This window comes from Mus pahari, chromosome 2 (genome assembly GCF_900095145.1).
Source record: "Mus pahari chromosome 2, PAHARI_EIJ_v1.1, whole genome shotgun sequence".
In the NCBI taxonomy this organism is placed as follows: domain Eukaryota; kingdom Metazoa; phylum Chordata; class Mammalia; order Rodentia; family Muridae; genus Mus; species Mus pahari.
This window is the reverse complement of record NC_034591.1, coordinates 134871541-134890202: the sequence shown is the minus strand read 5'-3', so window position 1 is coordinate 134890202 and position 18662 is coordinate 134871541. Positions and strand designations below refer to the sequence as shown.

General features: G+C 46.4%; 2 protein-coding genes across 4 annotated transcripts in view; one reads left to right on the top strand and one right to left on the bottom strand.

Moving 5' to 3' along the window:
- The window catches only part of Adipor2 (adiponectin receptor 2), a 67400-nt gene extending 55331 nt beyond the window's left edge, over positions 1 to 12069 (top strand). For both annotated transcript variants that reach the window (XM_021190927.2, XM_021190928.2), the window contains exons 4-8: positions 1766 to 1937; positions 5854 to 6040; positions 6285 to 6472; positions 8003 to 8196; positions 9297 to 12069. In XM_021190927.2, the coding sequence (XP_021046586.1) occupies positions 1766 to 1937; positions 5854 to 6040; positions 6285 to 6472; positions 8003 to 8196; positions 9297 to 9425 (870 nt within the window). In that variant the 3' untranslated portion in view covers positions 9426 to 12069. The remainder of the gene's footprint in view (positions 1 to 1765; positions 1938 to 5853; positions 6041 to 6284; positions 6473 to 8002; positions 8197 to 9296) is intronic.
- Positions 12070 to 14766: 2697 nt separating this feature from the next.
- Cacna2d4 (calcium voltage-gated channel auxiliary subunit alpha2delta 4) overlaps positions 14767 to 18662 on the bottom strand; it is a 115038-nt gene continuing 111142 nt past the window's right edge. Inside the window, exons 35-38 of one of the 2 annotated variants that reach the window (XM_021190563.1) lie at positions 17800 to 17917; positions 16274 to 16386; positions 15979 to 16061; positions 14767 to 15316 (exon numbers count right to left, since the gene is read on the bottom strand). In XM_021190563.1, the coding sequence (XP_021046222.1) occupies positions 15212 to 15316; positions 15979 to 16061; positions 16274 to 16386; positions 17800 to 17917 (419 nt within the window). In that variant the 3' untranslated portion in view covers positions 14767 to 15211. The remainder of the gene's footprint in view (positions 15317 to 15978; positions 16062 to 16273; positions 16387 to 17799; positions 17918 to 18662) is intronic. The other variant, XM_021190565.2, reaches the window with a different exon arrangement.

The window sequence follows — 18662 nt, the reverse complement described above, 5'->3', positions numbered from 1 at the left end:
TTTAGCTTCTTGATGGACTTGAGACAGGAGGATCACTTTAGTCCATGAATTTACAGCCATCTTAAGCAGTATAGTGAGACCCTGTCTGAGGAAAATAAATTTTAAAAGAATGCAAATATTTAGAAAAATAGTATGCACAAATATACTTTTTTTTTTTTTTTTTTGCATTGTACCATTTTATTCAAGGACTTAGGCATCTGCAGAATTTTTTGTCTACAGGAGGTCTTGGAAGCAGACCTCTGTGCTACATGGGACAACTGAAGTAGTAGCAGGAAGCAGTCAAGATGAGAGTCATCTTGGCTTATTTTACTTCACTTTAGGAGTATACATGGATTGGCCAGGTTAGCTGAGTGAGCGTAGGCCTTGAGTTTTGGACTGGAAGGTGAGAGAGACAAAAGGAGGGGAAGGAGGGATAAGACATGAGACTGTTTTAATAGGTAGGACTGCATCTGTTCTCAAGTTGGCACTTGCCTCGGGAGAATAGAAGTTTCACATAAAGGAAAGCTTTTACTAAAGGGCAGAGAATAGGAGACAGGTTGTTGAAGGGGCGCAGTAGTGGGCAAGTGACAGTCTTTCTGAATGGTGGGGAAGAGAGTCCAGTTTATGAGGCTTAGCTGTTTGCATTGTTCTAAGACCTCCAGGCACAGTGGGGAGAGGTCGAGTCCCGACGATTTGTAGCTGGATCTGGCTTTAAAGTGTATCAGATGGAAGCACTGGGCACAGTAGTGGGAACTCTTCTCCTTTGCTGCTGGATTCTGGGTGAAGTACATCACCATGGTGTGAGGTTTGGGCTGAGATAGTAGGGTTAAAATAATTAAAGTGCAGTGAACAGACTTTGTCAGGAGGTAGTGTACGCAGTGTAAAGGCCCTTCCCCTTCCCAGGAGGTCCCCGGGGAGGATGCAGCTCTGATTGTGCAGAGGCTGTCCTTTTGCCAGGAGGTTAAAAACAGAAAGGTGCATCCAACCCAGGGGGAATCAACCCAGAGCATGCCATCAGTTTAAACTGTGAGGTCTGTGTGTTATTTGTTTGATCCTTGAGATTCATTAGGGAAATGCTGTTATCCTTATTTTATAGGCAAGGAAACTAAGCCTTGGAGGTTTTTGTCTTTTTTTTTTTTAATTTTAATTTTTTATATTTTTATTATTATTTTTTTAAATTTTCCAGACAGGGTTTCTCTGTGTAGCCCTGGCTGTCCTGGAACTCACTCTGTAGACCAGGTTGGGCTGGAACTTAGAAATCCACCTGCCTCTGCCTCCCAAGTGCTGGGATTAGCCTTGGAGATTTTTGTGATTGATTAAACTCATACTAGTCAATAACAGAGACCCCAAATTTCCTAACTTGTGCCTTTTTCATTTAACACTTGTAGCAGAAAGAAGAGGGGAGACATTTTAGGATAAGACGTGAAATTGATTCTTTTGTAGCAACAAGAACATTAAGTAAAAAATAGTCATATTTAAGGACTGATTCTCTCCCCCCACCCCCTCGGTAACATCTGTTGTCCCTGATGAAGGTCTGTGTATCTGGGACTTTGAATTCCTCATTCCTTTAGCTGGACTAAAACAAAGGTCCTTTTAGGGCATAATTTGGTATATTTGTTCATGCTTTACTGTTCTTAACAAAGCCTACCATTTAGAAATACATTTTTTGTCAGTCTGTTTTATTTTTAATAGTATAAAATGATATGGTAAAAGTTGTTTGGGAAGTGTTGCTAAATGACAGCTAAAGTCACAAGTATGTTTGACAACATTCTTCAATGAATTCTAGGTATGGGAAGGCCGATGGCGAGTGATCCCTCATGATGTGCTACCGGATTGGCTTAAGGATAATGACTTCCTTCTCCATGGACACCGGCCTCCTATGCCTTCCTTTCGGGCCTGTTTTAAGAGCATTTTTAGAATACACACAGAGACGGGCAACATTTGGACACATCTCCTAGGTATGTAATGCCGGTGGTCAGTGGTATGATGAAATTAGTGATTGACTTAGTTCCTCTGATTTTCATGTATTTTGAGAGTAAGTATAGCACTCGAAAAATATGATAGACTTCATCTCCCTCAGATTTTCAGTAATAATTTATTGGTTTACCCTTTGACAATCCTAACTTGTGCTGTGACTTTATTAAAACCAACTCATCTTTTCTCTCCTAGAATTTTGTTTTGAGCTAGGGTCTTACTCTGTCTCCCAGGCTAGTCTGGACTTTATGGTCCTTCTTCTGCCTCTTTCAGGCAGCTATGTGACTCTTGCCTGCCTTCTCCCTAGAGCTTTACACAGTGGCCTCAAAGGCAAGGCAAGAATTGCTATATAAAATACACAGTATCATAACAAGCAGAGAGAGGAAATGTGTTAGAAAGTTTAAACGGATTTTTTTCAGTCATTACTTAGACTATTTATAATTAAATTTTATTTGATATGAATAGAATATAAAACTGATATTTTTCCATTATGATTTTTGTAAAATTAAATAAAGAATACAGTGGGAACAAAGGTTAATCTTTCAGTAAAAAGAACAGTACAGCTTAGGTAGCCATTATAAAGAATGAAGTAGGGTGAGACATGGCTGTTCATGTCTAATCCCGACACATGGGAGGAGAGACAGGATTGTATCAGGTCAGCCTGTGATATGTAGTGAACAGATAAAGTTCAGTATCAGCCCCAAGGAAAACACAGATGTAAGTCCTTGTGACCTGGGTTAGGTAAAGGTTTCTTAGAATTGATACCTAAAGTACATGTAGCCAAAGAAAGAAGAAATCGGATTTTGTCAAAGTTTAAAAAATATGTTTGTTAAAGAATATTGTCGGGGCTAGAGAGATGGCTCAGCACTTAAGAGCACTGACTGCTCTTCCAGAGGTCCTGAGTTCAATTCCCAGCAACCACATGGTGGCTCACAACCATCTGTAATGGGATCTGACGCCCTCTTCTGGTGTGTCTGAAGACAGCTACAGTGTACTCACATACATGAAATAAATAAATAAATAAATCTTTAAAAAAAAAAAAAAAGAATATTGTCAAGAAAGTTAAAAGGATAACCCCCAGAGTGAGAGAATATTTGCAAATCATATTCTATCTAGTCTACCACAGGACTCTTGTAAGTAAACAGTATAACTAGCCCACCCTTTTGTGAGAGGCAGTAAAGCTTCTTTGTAGACATTTCTAGAGAAGGTATATAGGTGACAAACATGTACTTGGAAAAGGTATATTCTTATCAGTCATTTAGGGAACTACAAGACAGATACAGAGAAGTACAGTGAGAGACCATTTTACTCGCTCCAATATGATCAAGAAAATGGGGCCGGGCAGTGGTGGCACATGATCCCAGCACTTGGGAGGCAGAGGCAGGCAGATTTCTGAGTTCAAGGGCAGCCTGGTCTACAGAGTGAGTTCCAGGACAGCCAGGGCTACACAGAGAAACCCTGTCTCAAAAAACAAAACAAAACAAAACAAAAAAGCAAACACAAAAAGGGAAGTAAATCTTGCCACTAGGGATATGGAGAAACAATGGTAACAGGAATGGCAGCTGGCTGTCTCTATTAATAATGTTGCTGCTGAATAGCTGGACCACACATGATTTAGCCATGCAGTCAGACATTGTTTGGGGTCAGTGAGCTAGATGGTCAGTAAGGAAAGGCTGTTGTTGCCTCTAGATTTTGTCTTGAGTTCAATCCCCAGGCTGCAGTGGTGGAAGGAGAGAATCAACTACAAGTTGTCCTCTGGCTTGCTTACATGCACAAAAATAAATAAGTAAAAGTAAGATTTCTTTTTAAAAAAGATTTTGGCTATTAAAAAGGGCGAGTCACTGATGATTATTACATGCAGAATGTGTCCTTAAGTTAATTAAACGGAGAGGCACAACAGGCTACAGAATTAAATGATTGCATGTATATGAAACATCCAGAAAAGGCAAATTCACAGGGACAGAAAGTAAGTTAGTGTCTGTCTAGTGCTGGGGGGGTGCGGGGTGTCAGCGTCCAGGCCTCCAATCGGTGTGATGAAGATGGTTTGCAGTTAGCCCTGAAGGTTGTACAGACGTGTGAATGCTAGTTTCTTTTCTTTTTTTTTTTTTTTTTTTTTTTTTTTTTTTTTTTTTTTTTTTTTTTTTGGTTTTTTGAGACAGGGTTTCTCTGTATAGCCCCGGCTGTCCTGGAACTCACTTTGTAGACCAGGCTGGCCTCGAACTCAGAAATCCGCCTGCCTCTGCCTCCCGAGTGCTGGGATTAAAGGCGTGCGCCACCATGCCCGGCGCTAGTTTCTTGCTATACTACATTTGATTTGAATTTCTTTGTTTGCTTATTTTTGAGACAACATTTCTCTGTATATGTAACCTGTAACCCTGGCCATCCTGGAACTCACTCTGTAGACCAGGCTGGCCTTGAACTCAGAAATCCACCTGTCTCTGCCTCCCAAGTGCTGGGAAAAGGGTGTGCTCCATCACTGCCTGGCTTGATTTGTGTTTCTTATCTCAGGTTTAGTTTCTGCTGTGTCTCCAAGTTCCTGCTAGTATGGTGAGAGTAGAATATCAAGTTTGTTGATAGCATCTAAATCAGATAATTTTTTAATTCAAATTACCTGATTAGAATGAATTAAAGTGTTAACGAATCACTTATTAGCTTCTGTCTCCTTTAGCCCTTTGCTAAACAAGAACATGGTATCTTATTGTGGAGATGAGTTTAACTACTGAGTATAAGATAGGCCTAGTTGCACAGCTATAAGGGAGACTGAGGCAGGAGGATCATAAGTTTAAGGCCTGCTTGTGTTAGAGTATGTCTGGGCAATTTTGTGAAAGTGACTCAAAAAGTACAAAAATTGGCCTGGTAAAATGGTGTGCACACTCTCTTATTGTTTTAAAAACACTGCTCTTAAAGAGGACCCAAGTTCGATTCCTAGCACTCATATGGCAGCTGACACACCATCTGTGACTATAGGAAGGAGATCCATGTAGGCAAGATGCCCATACACATAACAGTAGAGAAATCTTTGTTAAAAATCCCAGAAGGAGGGTTGCTCAGTGGTGAGTGCGCGCCTAGCATGTTATGAGGTCTTAAGTTCAGTCTCTAGCACAAAACAAACCCCACAAACCCCAAACAACCGAACAACAAAAGCTTGGTATGAACCTATAGTGGTGGCCACACGCTTCTAATCCCAGCACTTAGGAGACAGAGGCCCAGCCTGGTCTATGCAGTGTGAACTCCAGGCTAGCCAGGACCACGTTCTCAAAGCAAATGGCTAGGTATGGAGTTTCTGACAGTGATGTACTGGGACAGCTAGTGAGGGTCAGAGAAACAGCACAGGATTCTCGAGCATCCATAAACAGATGTAAAGTAGAGCTCTGAAAGCACCTCGAAGCTGTTGTGTCAGAACTGCATAAGTAACAGTTCAGCTTAAATCTAAGAGGCAATTGTCCTCGCTGGCTTCTTGTTGGATTGTGGTCCTTAGATGAATGAGAAATTATCTTCTTTCTCCTCCTCCTCCTCTTTTTTTCTTTCTCAGAGTCTTATATATCCCAGGCTACCTCAGGTTCCTCTGTTGCTGAGGATGGCCTTGAATTTATAATTCTCCTACTTCCTCCCAAGTGCTGGGATTAAGGTGTGTGCCACCAAACCTTTGTGCATGCTGGGAAGCACTCACTACATCCTCAGCTAGTTACTATATTCTTTATGCTCAAAGTTTATGATGTTAAAGTTTGCATGGCACCAACAGCATTTGAAGTAAACTAAAATCTTGGATTTATTTGGATTTTTTTTCCTCACAGAATTTATGGTTTTAGTATTATTGCTTTCTGGGAAATTTTGAAAATGCAGTGTACAACATTATCCTGTCAGAGAGTATTTTATCCATTTCTTGCATTCTTTTCCTAGGTTGTGTATTCTTCCTGTGCCTGGGGATCTTTTATATGTTTCGCCCAAATATATCTTTTGTGGCCCCTCTGCAAGAGAAAGTGGTCTTTGGGTTGTTCTTCTTAGGAGCCATTCTCTGCCTTTCCTTTTCATGGCTCTTCCACACGGTGTACTGCCACTCAGAAGGGGTCTCCCGACTTTTCTCTAAGTAAGTATTCACGATGCCCTTGGTACCAGCCGTGCTTTAGGGGCAGTGGGGCAGGAACAGCCTCCAGCAGAGCTGGCAGGATTCTTGACGCTACCACACACGAACGCCATCCTTTAAATGATGCCAACAGCCCAGTTTGTTTCTTAGTTGTTGCTGATGTCATAAGTCATGGGGGATTAATTGGAGCCTATAATGGATAATAATTTTTAGCATTAAATGAAGTTCTTTTAAATTTTAATCCTAGATTGGATTACTCTGGTATTGCTCTTCTGATCATGGGAAGTTTTGTTCCTTGGCTTTATTATTCTTTCTACTGTAACCCACAACCTTGCTTCATCTACCTGATTGTCATCTGTGTGCTGGGCATTGCAGCCATTATCGTCTCCCAGTGGGACATGTTTGCCACCCCTCAGTATCGGGGGGTCAGAGCAGGTGAGTGCATGTGAACGTGCAGTTGTCACCGGTCCTTTAAGGTGCACTGTTAGATCAGATGCTGGGCTTTCCATGCTGTGCTTTTCAGTGCAGAGACAGTAACTGTCCTGCTTGACCTTAGGCTCTGACCTGGTGCTTAGTTAGAAGGAAGCTCAGGGTTGAAGGGCATCGATAAGATGGGTGCACACCTATATTTTGAGCAGTATTGTTTATTTGAGGAAATACCACAAATATAATGACTTCTGTATTCTTTCAGATTAGTGTACTCGTAACTGATTCTTCTTGTGTTATATTTAGTATTTTATATTTTAATTTAAATTGCTTTGATAAATAAGGCCAGAGTTCGTGCTGATTATACTCCAAAAACCTTTGATATTTAGGTAGTGCCTACTGGGTGCCCTGTGACATTGGCAGCCTTCTTGTTCAGTTGTGGCATTTGCACAACCAGAAGTTTGAAAAACACCGCCTATAATTTTGAAAGCAGTAGCCTCTACTGAGTGATTCTGACAAAATCCTAATGAACTGTATCTGAAGTTGTGTCTTCTGCTTTCTGTCCCTAAAATAACACCCAGTGCCTCCCAGGTGGTATTACAACAACTGCTTCTTCTTGCTGTTAAATGCAAGCCCTGGTTCATCTGCAGGCACTTAGAATGTTAGAAGCAGCACTGCCCTCTTGTTGCTGACGTCCCAGCCTTCTGCTCCCCTGTTTAGATGTCCACAGGAGCAGATAGGCAATAGTCGACACGGGCTTTTCAGTTCTTCACTAGGCCAGTCGGGTTAACCCTGTTGGAGTACATGGGCTAAGAACATGTTTGCTGAGTGGAGCTGAGCATTCTACTATTTATAAACACTAGGTTAAGTCTCAAGCCCTTGACTTGAGAGTGAAAAGCACTATTAGCCTTTGTTCATCTTCAAGGATAGCCGTGCTTGGGGGACAGAAGGGGGTAGGTCTGCTTGGTCCCGACTTTGATGTAGTTAGCGAGCCATTTTTTCCTCTCATTTAGGTGGCACGTGTTTCTGAGTGTGAGTACGTATGCATCCATGCATATATGCTGTGGCATGCTTGTCAGCTCACTGGCAATTCTGGAGGTCCTGGAGTCTGTGAAGAGAGCTTACCCCATGTCAGCCTCTTGTTGTATTCTGCCTGTAAAAGGTGGCATTGAAGGGAGTTTAAACAAGTCCCCCATGCTTCTTATTTTCTAAAGCTCTTGGCAGTGTGTGTGTGTGTGTGTGTGTTTTAAACAAACAAAAAACCACACACACACACACACACACACACACACACACACACAAAACACAAAAAACAAAACAAAATCCCACACAGCCTAGCTTGCCAGGAGGCTTCTTGTGTTTGTAAATAGAAAAGAGCTACATTGTCTAGTGTGATGAATGGTGTCTCAAAGTTTGAAGGACTTTTTTTAAAAACAAGAATAACCTTACTTTGAAATCGAAAGTTGATCAAACTGTGTCATAACATTGACTTCTTACTTTTCTTGTGTATTCTCTTTCTTCTGTTCCCTGATGACTTAGGAGTGTTCGTGGGCTTAGGCCTGAGTGGAATCATCCCTACCTTGCATTATGTCATCTCAGAAGGGTTCCTGAAGGCTGCCACCATAGGGCAGATAGGCTGGCTAATGCTCATGGCTAGCCTCTATATCACCGGAGCTGCCCTCTATGCGGCCCGTATCCCTGAGCGCTTCTTTCCTGGCAAATGTGACATCTGGGTAAGTGCAACAGGAATAAGTAAGGTGCATATGTTGCTGTTAGTGGGCCAGTGGCATTCTGGGAGTGATGTAATCAGAAGTTTTAAAAGTAAGAGGCTTGCATCCCAGTCTTAGCTCTATCCTTGGTGTGGATTCTCTGGACAGTGAGCATGGGATAATGGGGAGCAGAGGCAGGCAAATTCCTGAGTTTGAGGCCAGCCTGATCTACACAGTGAGTTCTAGGACAGCCAGGGCTTCAAACAAACAACAAAAAATACCGGGTGGGGGGGTTAATAATTTATCTTAATTATTAGTTTGTGTCTTTGATGTATGCTAGAACAGGCATGCCATGGCGCCCATGTAGAATTCAGGACATCTTTCAGAATCCACTCTCTTCTGCTCTGGTGGTGTGTGTCTGGTAGAGGAATGGAGGAAAGGGGGTAACTAGACTGTGGCTAACAATGAGAGATGAGGGGAGAGAAGGGAGAAAAGAAAATGAGGAACTGTAAAGATGGACATTTCTAACCTAAGGGGATCTGAGAAATCTTTAGCAGTGTAATATATTTGGAGTGCTCTTAAAGTAACTCTGACTTGTAGGGGTCTGCTTCTCATTTTTGCTCATAGTTGTATGGCGAGCTGACCACCGTGTTCTTAAAGTTAGGCTAGCTGTCTGTAAGTGGAGATGATCCTGAACTCAGTCTTTTGAGCTTCAGGTTAGCTAATTTAACAACTTTTGTTTTTTTCTTATTTATACTCTAAAATCAGTGTCTTGATAAATACCACAGTACTTTTTCATTTTGAGACCAGGAGAGAATGTTGTAATGTCTTGTGTCCCATCAGTAAGCCACATCCTGCTGCTAGTTGTCAAGGGATCTTTGAGAATTTGGTGGCCTAACTGCATGGTCTCTGGAATTTGCCCCCCAGTTCTCTATATTAGTGGCAGTCCCTGTATTTCTCTTGGGAGAGCTAGCTTCTGACTCAGGAGAACTTGAGGGACCCACCCTGAATTTGAATTGTATCCCATGTATTCCCACTGTTCCTGCAAGCTGGGAAGCAGTGCGCCTTACTTCCTGGGGACCGTTAGCAGGCTTAGTGATAGTGGCTTTCTTTTCTCTCTCCAGTTTCACTCTCATCAGCTCTTCCACATCTTTGTGGTTGCTGGTGCCTTTGTTCACTTCCACGGAGTCTCAAACCTGCAGGAATTTCGTTTCATGATTGGCGGGGGCTGCACTGAAGAGGATGCACTGTGATACTCTCCAGGAACCAGGGATTCTGACCCTGAGCCAGGCCCGCAGCTCCTGCAGGCCTTCTTACTGGCTGTCGGTGCCAGTGCCAGAGAAGCCCCAAAACTTGGACAGCCTCATGGGCCTTGTGTTGGCCCAAGGGCTCCATGGGGTACAAGACTAAGAAGAGAAAAACAAAAATAAATCATACCTCAAAGGATAGAATGCATCGATTTGGAGAAAAGGAGAAATGGCTCATCCCCTGGCTTCTTCTTGGGATCTACCGATTGGGAGCAACTCTGCAAGACCCTTGCCTGACAGACTGGCTTTTGACGTGACCGTATTTATTTGTAGAAGATGGGAAACAGTTTAGTTGGTGGTCTTTCTTCTCCCTTTCTTGCTCCTTAAAGCAGTAACATGTATGAGTACCATGCGCCAACTGATCGTGCCATTGGAGCTCCTTAAACAATAATCAAAACCAATTTAGGTGAACATTTGTATCCAATAAAGGGGTGGGAGTGCGGTTTTAGGCACTCCTTTGGGAGAACAAAGAAATTAATGTAAATAAGATTTCTAATTTACTGTTTAAATAAGAATTTATATAAACATTTAAGACATAGGGGCAGGGAGGGAGGGAGACTTTTTTAAACAGAATGAAACATGCAAGTACCACACACTGTTTCAATTTTGCACAAGTGATGGGAGGAGGATGGAGTGGTAGCCCCCGAATGCGATGTCTTGGTGCACCAAGGTGCCTTCCCTAGGCCGATTACACTTGGACCCTGCTGGGGCAGAGTGTACAGCCCCAGCCCAGGAATTTCCTGGCCACTTTCAAGACTGAGAGCCTTTGGGCATTCAGAGGGGAGGGATGTGGAAGTGGTGTGTGCTTTCTCAGTGGAAGCAGCACAGGTTGTCATAGTGGCTCTAGAGAAAGTGTCATTTGGGAGACTGTTATGTAGGCTAGTGATGACCCCTTTGAAGAGTGAAGCCACCTAGTTCTACCTTAGATGTAGTAGAGAGTTGATGAAGGGGAGGAGGGCCTGGGGGCATCAGCGTAGGGCTGGTCTGCTTCTTCCTGGTGTCTCATTTGACCAGGTGGTAGTTCTTATCTGAATAGAGGTATGGCCATTTTCCAGACCCTCTCTGTGGAGCTCTGAGCCATTCTGCAAATTTTGCTCTATTGAGAATCACTGCCCTAACTGTCCTTCCTCCTGGGAATCAAACCCCCCCCCCCCCCCCCGGTGTTATAGCTCGTGGAGCCAGCCACTAGTGAGATTCTGATGAGCATGGGTCCCACCTGAAGTCATAAGGCAGGTGTGGAGAACCATCCCCTTGGACTAGGGATGGTGACGTTTTTCTCTGGTGCGCTGTCTTGGCAGGCTTGGCATGACAGAACAGATTCCTTTCCCCTTGAATGAGAAAGTCAGTAATACCTACTGTGGAGTTGTTAGCACTCACTGATGCCATTTGCAAGACCTGTGCTACAGAGTTGAAAAGGAAGTGGTATGTTATTGCTAGGTAGTCTGATAGAATTAAATCCACAATTTTGAATTGCTGCTAGAAGTTACAAATAATTTCTCTGTCCTAGGGCCATCTTGTTATGGGTTTTAGAGAGTGGCAGTGAGTTGGGTCTTGGCTCCTAAGTGAGAAACCAAGCACCGGAGTATCTTCGACTTTAGGTCTCACTCCCTGGGGCTGGTGGGTATTGCCGTGTAACATGAGCCTCGGGCATCCCAAAAGGGTTGCTCGGCAGTATGAGGAGGTCCGGTTTATTCAGTAGTGTTTTCTTGGTCATCATTGTCCTTCCTTTACCTTCAGATCGCCATCCAGCTGCCGCTGGGGCCCAGGAAGGAGTCCATTGTAAAACCTGGGAAGACCTTCAGAGTGTTTGGTTGTGGATAAGGTCACTGCCCTAGGTAGACCAAACAGGAAGCTCTGGGTGAACAGCATTGTGCCAGACAACTGAGAACAGTGTTAACTCCTCAAGAAGCAGTTGGACAAGACAATGTCCACCCGGAAGGAAGCTCGCCTAGGTGTGTGGTAGCAACAGCACATATCAGAAGCCAGACTCACGCTCTGCTCATGTACTACGGGACATGAGTATGGGATGCTTCCTCATGACACCTACGGAAGTAGAGGTCTTTGGGTCTAGTCATCCCTCTTCCCAAAGCAGGGAGACCCTGGTTCAACATAGCACAAACTCTTAGGGAACAGAACCACCACCGCCACCAGTGTGTAGTCCAGTAACTTCCCTTCGGTATGTGTGTGTGGGCACGTGTGTGCCCTGTATGTCTGCGCAGCTCACTACCAACAGCCTCCACGTGCACTTGACCTTGTGGTGCCTCCGGGAACTCTCCAGGTTGGCACCTGAATGCCTTACTCTCAGCAGTCTGAGGCTTGCTTGCTCTGCGCACACGTTTCAGTCTCTTTCTTTGGCCCTAGGCTGGCTAGGAACCTGTACACCTTCACTCTCTCATCATTAAATAGTGGCCTTTTTCAGTATTTCCTCTCTCCCCTCTATAAGTTGCTGAAATCACAAAGCACACTTTTGGGGATCATAGAAGGTTGGGGTTCCAGAAAGGCATCTATGTGATGGTTCCATTCACTATGGGGATTTCCCTACTTGCTGTCTTCTTGATTTCTCTAATAAAAAGAGCCAAATGGAAAATGAGTTTTGTTGTGTTTTTATTGTCGCCCCACCCCTTTTCTTTTAAAACCTTACCTCACGTTGGGGACATCCTTAATATCCTAATTTAGTCAGGAAGTTTAGGGAATTTTTAGAAACTTCCTGCCTTCAGGAGGTTGATGTGGGAGGATCATGAATTTAAGGCTAGCCTGGGCTACACAGACCTTGTCTAAAAGAGAAAAAGGTGAGCTTTCTCTGCGTGGTTAAAGCGACCGTCAAGGCCCCAGGGCTGTGTGGGACCTGACCACATGCACTTGGCCCTGCAAACCACTTGAAACCCTCTGGGTGGTGGTGCTGCAGCCCAGGAACGGCCTTACTGGGCACAAGCCATCTGATACTTCCCCACACCCAATCTAAGTGCTCAATGACTCGGCCCCTCAGAAAGGACTGAGGGAGACTAAGGCTGCAGCCTCCTGCCCTATGGCCACACTAGACTGAATCCGAGGCAGGTGCACATCTGCTTCGTCCTGTTGTTTGAAGGACTCGCTTCCTTCCCTGGTGCCATATGCTCTCACCTGTCAGGTCACCCTCGCAGCCTCCCTGATGCGTGGTTCACCATAGAGTGTTTCTGGAGCTGCTGTTGGGCTTGGCTCAGGTTCTGCCAAGCCCCGCTTAACCTCTCTGCTTGCTATTCTGACCTTAGGATGTGGTGGTCACTCCTATGGATGTTCCCCTGAACTAAAACTTGACGTAGCATCACAAAGTGCTGTTGAAGCCTTTTATTTGAGGTGCTTCTGTTCTAGCACATAAGCTAAGTCGTACATTGCTGGTGCTTCTGACAGGGCTCCAGCTCTTGTGGTTGAAGGTGACACAGATAGGGAAAGATGCCAGAATGCTGCATTCCATTCATTTAATCTCGGGGGGTGCCAACTTCATTCTGCTAAAGTCGAGGTGCCAGATCTTTCGCTTAATCCGGACTGCAGCCTTCCAGCATCTTGGTGTAGTTATGATGGTTCAGAAATCACTGAGGAGGGCTTAGCTTGCCGCTTCATGCCTTGGCCATCCTCCTACATGTCCTTTGGCCGCACTAGTCTCAGAATTGAGAGGCAGACACACCTTGGGAGACGCCTGGTGTCCATGTTAGGGACAGAGCATCAGTTTATCAGAAATGCCTTTTCTTTAGCTGCTCTGGTTTTGTTCTAAACAATCCCTCCGCAGTGCCAGGCGGCTCCTGGCCAGGAGCCGCCTGGCGCCCTACACTTAGCATTTCTCCAGTGGCCAAAAGAGTTGACCAACATCCCCAAGTGTTCTACCTGGTTGGGTGAAGGAGATGAGCCCCTCAAGAGACTTGCCTGCTTGCCATTGAGACCTTATGCTGCCGAGACGAGGTCGTAACACTGATGACAAGGAAGGCAGGTGCTGGCACGGCAGTCAGGGAAGACCTGCCATGCCTGACAGAAAGAGGAGACACTGCTATGACAGTTTGGTACTTCACCTGGACTGGGCAGCACCTCTGACCTTCCCTACCTTCCAAGCCCCGATGGAGGATGCTAGTTAGTATTCTGTTAGTGCTAGCTGGTGCTAGGTACATTGCCTACTGCTTCACAAAGCTGAGACTTAGAACCAGTTTCCCTTCCCCAAGCTTTAGCTTTTTTCTTTTTCTATTTATTTTTTTATCTTCAAGATAAGGTTTCTGTGTAGCCCTGGGTGTCTGTCATTTTATAGACCAGGTTAGCCTCATACTTAGAGATCTTACTGCCTCTGCCTCCCAGTCCTGGGATTCAAGGCGTGCACCACTGCTGCCAGTTTAGTTTCCTGATTTATAAGATAGATATGTGGGGTTTGAGAGGTTCAGCCAGTAGAGAATGAGGACCCAAGTTAGGTTCCTAAACTATTCCAACAGTAGGGCTACAGCAGGGCATGCTTGCAGTCCCAGCCTTGGGGAGCCAGTGACAGAAGGGTTTCTGGGGCTTGCTGGCCAGCTAGTCTGGCTGAATTGGAGGGCTCAGATTTTGTGAGAGATCTTACCTAAAAAAACAAACAAACAAAAAAAAAAACAAAGGAGTAATTGAGAAAGACAGCCAACATCACCTTTGGCCTCCACATCTGTACAAACAGGTACACAAATGCACAGATGTGTGTGTGTATGTGTGTGTATGTATGTATGTATGTATGTGTGTATGTGTGTATGTATGTATGTATGTATGTATGTATGTATGTATGTATAATGACACAAAGAGGCAGGTAAATTGTAGCACTCACTTGGGCATTGTGGCAAGGATATGTGTGGTTTCAAACCTCCAGGACTTCCACAGAAGCAGTCTAGTTTCTTGTAAATTGTGACCCACAGAAAGCCCACCATGGGTCTTGGAGACCTCGCCTGGCTCCCTACTTTAGTCTGTGAGGAGCGCGTCCTGGTTCTGCTTTTTCTCGCCACCTCCTCTGGATCACACCTGTCCAGTGCCACACTGGTGCTTGGCCCAGTACAGCAGCTGCGGAGCTCATCCTAAAAGCTTTTCCTTTCCTTTCTGAGATGATAATTACAGCATTTATCCCTTCCCTTCCCCTTCACATCCTCCCATACACCCCTGCCCGCTCTCCAGATTATTAGTGTAAAAAGGTTGGGATTCTTCAGTGGTAGCTAATGATAGCTCGCAGGACTTAATGTTTATTGCGTTCCTATTGTTTCCGTTTGTGCTGGGATTAAAAGTATGTACCACCATGATCAGCTTCCTTTCCATTTCTTCCCTCCTTTTCTGGTCCCTTTCCTAGTCTTCTGTCTCTCTCTCTCTCTGCCTGTCCTCTGCATTATCTAATGGATAAAAGTACCTTCCTTTCTGTGGCAAGCACACTCTTGCCACAGCCTCTGCATGGGCCTCACTGCTCAAGTCCAGCCCCCAGAACTCGGATCAGCAGATCAGCCAGCGAAATGGGTGACCCTTTGGTAAACTGGAATAATTAACTTCTGTCCTTCTTTCACTTGAGATAAGAGTAGACGAGGTGGCTGGCACCCAGTTTCTTGAAGAGCCTTGGAGATCCCTCTAGCAATCTCTAAGAAGCAGAGACTTGTAGCCCAGGACTGAAACCGAGGAGACATCCCACAGCAGCGAGCTGGGCCCTCATCAGCCGGTAACTTTGTAGAATGTCCTGTAAGGTCCCCCTTCTGTGAAAGTCAGATGGGATGGCGTCAACACAGAAGCTGGGGCAGAAGCAGCCAGGCCCCCAGGGATAGCAGGAGCAGAGGGGATGAAGGCAGAGTAGCCGAAGCACCGCCACAGTCCTGGGCATTCTCCTGGAAAGCCAGAGGGGTAAGGGGCATTAGGAGAGAGGTGGCCCTCCCAATCCAAGGGTTGGCATGCACAGCATGGGTGCACACAGACAAAGCAAGAGTCTGCCCGGGAGATGGCGAGGTTTCAAAGATGAGAAGAAACCTGCCTTTCTTCTACCTTCTAGGGACAGTAGGGAGTGCTTGCTTAAATCTTTATGCCTTCCTCTCATAATTGTGTGGAACAGTGGTCATCTCCAGGAGCACCTCCAGGGAAGTAGTTTGTGGCTGCCACACCCAGCTGAGACTGGGTAGTAGGGTCCCTAGCTTAGGCGTTAATAAATACCAGTCGCTATTGTCACTAGCCAAGTCATGGTAAGTAGCGCTGAGGTGTAGCGGGAGTAAGAAAGGATGTAAGGGGAAGCTTACTGGGCCCCGGCCCTAGAAGTACAGATGCCCTTTCCCTCTCTCTCTGTCTGCTTTTCTTTGCCCCTCCCCCTCCCCCAACTGACCTGGAACCCCCTTGTTTGCCACTGACCCTTATTCTGTGTACCACACAGCATCATTGTGGATGCAGGGGTCTCCCAGCATGATAGACACATAGTTCAGAAACATTCATGTCCCAAGAAAGCCACACACAGGACAAAACTAGGGGTCAAAGGCCAAGCCTCTTAGTTCATAGTCCGCACCTCTGCATGGAAGGCATGGCAGGAGCCTGGTCGTCTCCGGGGCTTCTGGGAGCGCATCCTGTCACACTTGACAGAGGCATTATGTGCGGAGCTCGCTGTCAAGGTACAACTCCCCACAGTTCTAGAGATCCTAGAGGTCAAGATCTGTGCAAGCAGGTGCAGGATGGGCCGCTCCCTCCCCCTCCCCCTCCCCCTCCCCCACCATGGCGCTGGATGCAAGGGAAGACGGTGAGAAGCTGGACTCTGCACCCCAAATCTGAGCCACCCCCTTCCCCTTGGAGGGCGGGAAGGATATATTTGACTTCTGTGGCCTCCTGGAGGATGGGAGAGTGGACGCCGCAGTCACAGGTGCAGTCTGTCGCGAGCAGGAGCAGGTTGCTTCTGGGAATCTGTTGCATCACGAATGTCCTGCAGCAGAGAGGGCAATGGGCTCTGAGTTGCAGGAGTGCAGCCTCCAGGAGAAGTTCTCTGGGGAGAGACCTTCTGGGCCACTGGGAAGGACAGGCAGGCACAGGAATATTGAGATAATAGCTCAGTACTTTTACATGAACCGTCACAATGCCACTCCTCCATTCCAAGTAGACTGGAGAGGGTGAAGAAGGAGCTGTCATTAACACTCACAGGGATCATTTCCAGCATGTTATCTCTGTTAGAGAGCCAGAGAATTTGCAGTTCTGAGCTTGGCCACAAGATGGCACCAATGCTCCTATATACAGCTTGGGGGTAGGAAAAGGTCTTTTTGTGTTACATACACAGCTAGTAAGGTTATCACCAAGCATTTTGTATGAGGTGGGTGATGTTAGACACGCACAGTATATAGCACACATATAAAACTCACATGTGGCCATTACACCATTATGTGAACTTGGTATAGTTCCCATTGTGCACAGGACAAAACAGGCTAGAAGCTTATCTGCAGTTAGACTAGAGGTGGAAAGGATCAAAGGCAGTTAAGTCTGTCTGCTGGGAAGCCCTTCTTCTCTACCATCCTCTCGATGGTTCCTTCATGGTTCCTTCAAGCCCGACATAAGCACGCCAATAGTGTTAGCCCCAGGAAGGCTGCTGTATGTGCACTTAAGATGTACACATGATGAAGAGGTGGACACATAGATCTGTCTAACGCCACAATCTGAGCTTACACAATAGTTGGCCTAGCTCTGTGGTTCCCCAGACATCCTGGTGGCCCCAGTAAGCTGCCAGACTGGCCAAGGGAGCTCCCTGGAGGTACTGTCCTCCTGGGTTGGACAGATGCCCCTGGGTTGGTTTCTCCAAAGTTTGGTGTCAGTAGGCGTGGCCTTCCAAGCTGGTCTGGATGAAGCTAGGGACATCTACCCAGGAGCTAGCCTGACTGGATTCTGCTTAGAAATTCTAGGCTTGGGCTGGCGATGCCCCAGGCTCTGACAGCTCCAACCAAGGCTCCCAATCCTACCCTGTGCCTTTGCTGACAACACCCCAGACCTGCACATAGTTCCTGCTCTATACGGAGCAGAACGTCTTGCCTCTTTCCCAGCCTGTCGCATAAGTGTTCAAGGCTTTGGCGCTACCTTGCTCTGAGCAGAGGGGAAGCAAGCCTGCAGGGGTTTCCAAGAGAGACCCCGTGGCTTTGGACTCTTGACTCACTGACATGGGAATTGGCCTCTGGACCCTTGTCCCTGTGTCTCCTAAATCAGACAACCAAACTGTCCACGCCCACTCCCCTCCCCTCTGCCCGAGATTGGGTACTGAGGAGGGCAACTCCTCTCTGAGATGAAAGGAACTTCTTTCCTCCTGTGGAGACTCTCCTGTGGGTGCCACGGACTCCGTGGCTGCCTAGAGACTTACTTCTGGCAGCCCCCACACTCGATGATGCCGTTGGCTTCCTGGATGGCCGTCTGATGCACGAACACTGGGTACTCTGTGTCACAGGGGTGCAGCAGGTCCTGCTTCTTGTGCTTGTGGGCTGCGGGTGACAGAGGGATGTGTGTGAGGAGGAAGGCCTTAGGAAATCCATCTACAAGTGTGACACCCTTTAGCTCGCTACAAGGGTCGGGGGATACAGCAGACTAGCACTCGGCAAAGGGTGCAGCAGAGCATGGAGGCCCCGCCAAGCTGCTGTAGAGAGTGGAGACCCTGCCCTGGCTCTGCTATGCTGCTGTGGAGGCCCTGCTGCGCTGTTGTGGAGTGGGGAAGCCCTGCCACACTGCTGTGTTGCCCCTCCCAGGGCCCGTGAGATTTATCTCCCACCTCGCAGCACTGGGGTCCTGAAGCATCAACACACTTCACCCTTTACAGCCCAGCAGGGAAGGAGATAGGGAAGGAAGGCAGCAGGAGCCATATTAAACACCCAGAAATGGGGGTGCAATCATGATGCTGCTTTTGCAAGGTCACACAAGGAGAGAGGAGGAGTCACAGGTCTCCATGCCTAGACCCAGTCGCTTCCCTCACAGACAATGAGGCGAAGAGGAGAGACAGCCCTCAGGCTAAGCAATTCCTGAGGGCTGGGAGAGCAGCCACAGGCTAGCCAGCCGGCTTCACTTCCTGTTCATGCTACTGGGCACCTGGCGTGAGAGGCTAGAAGCCTCATAACAGGGCTCTCCTACTAGGCTTAAGGTTGGGCTATTTTCCTGTCCCTGGAGAGGACATTCCCGTGCTGAAACCTATCAGAGTCACCAGTGGCAGGACCAGGTGGTTTCTTTGAGGTGTCC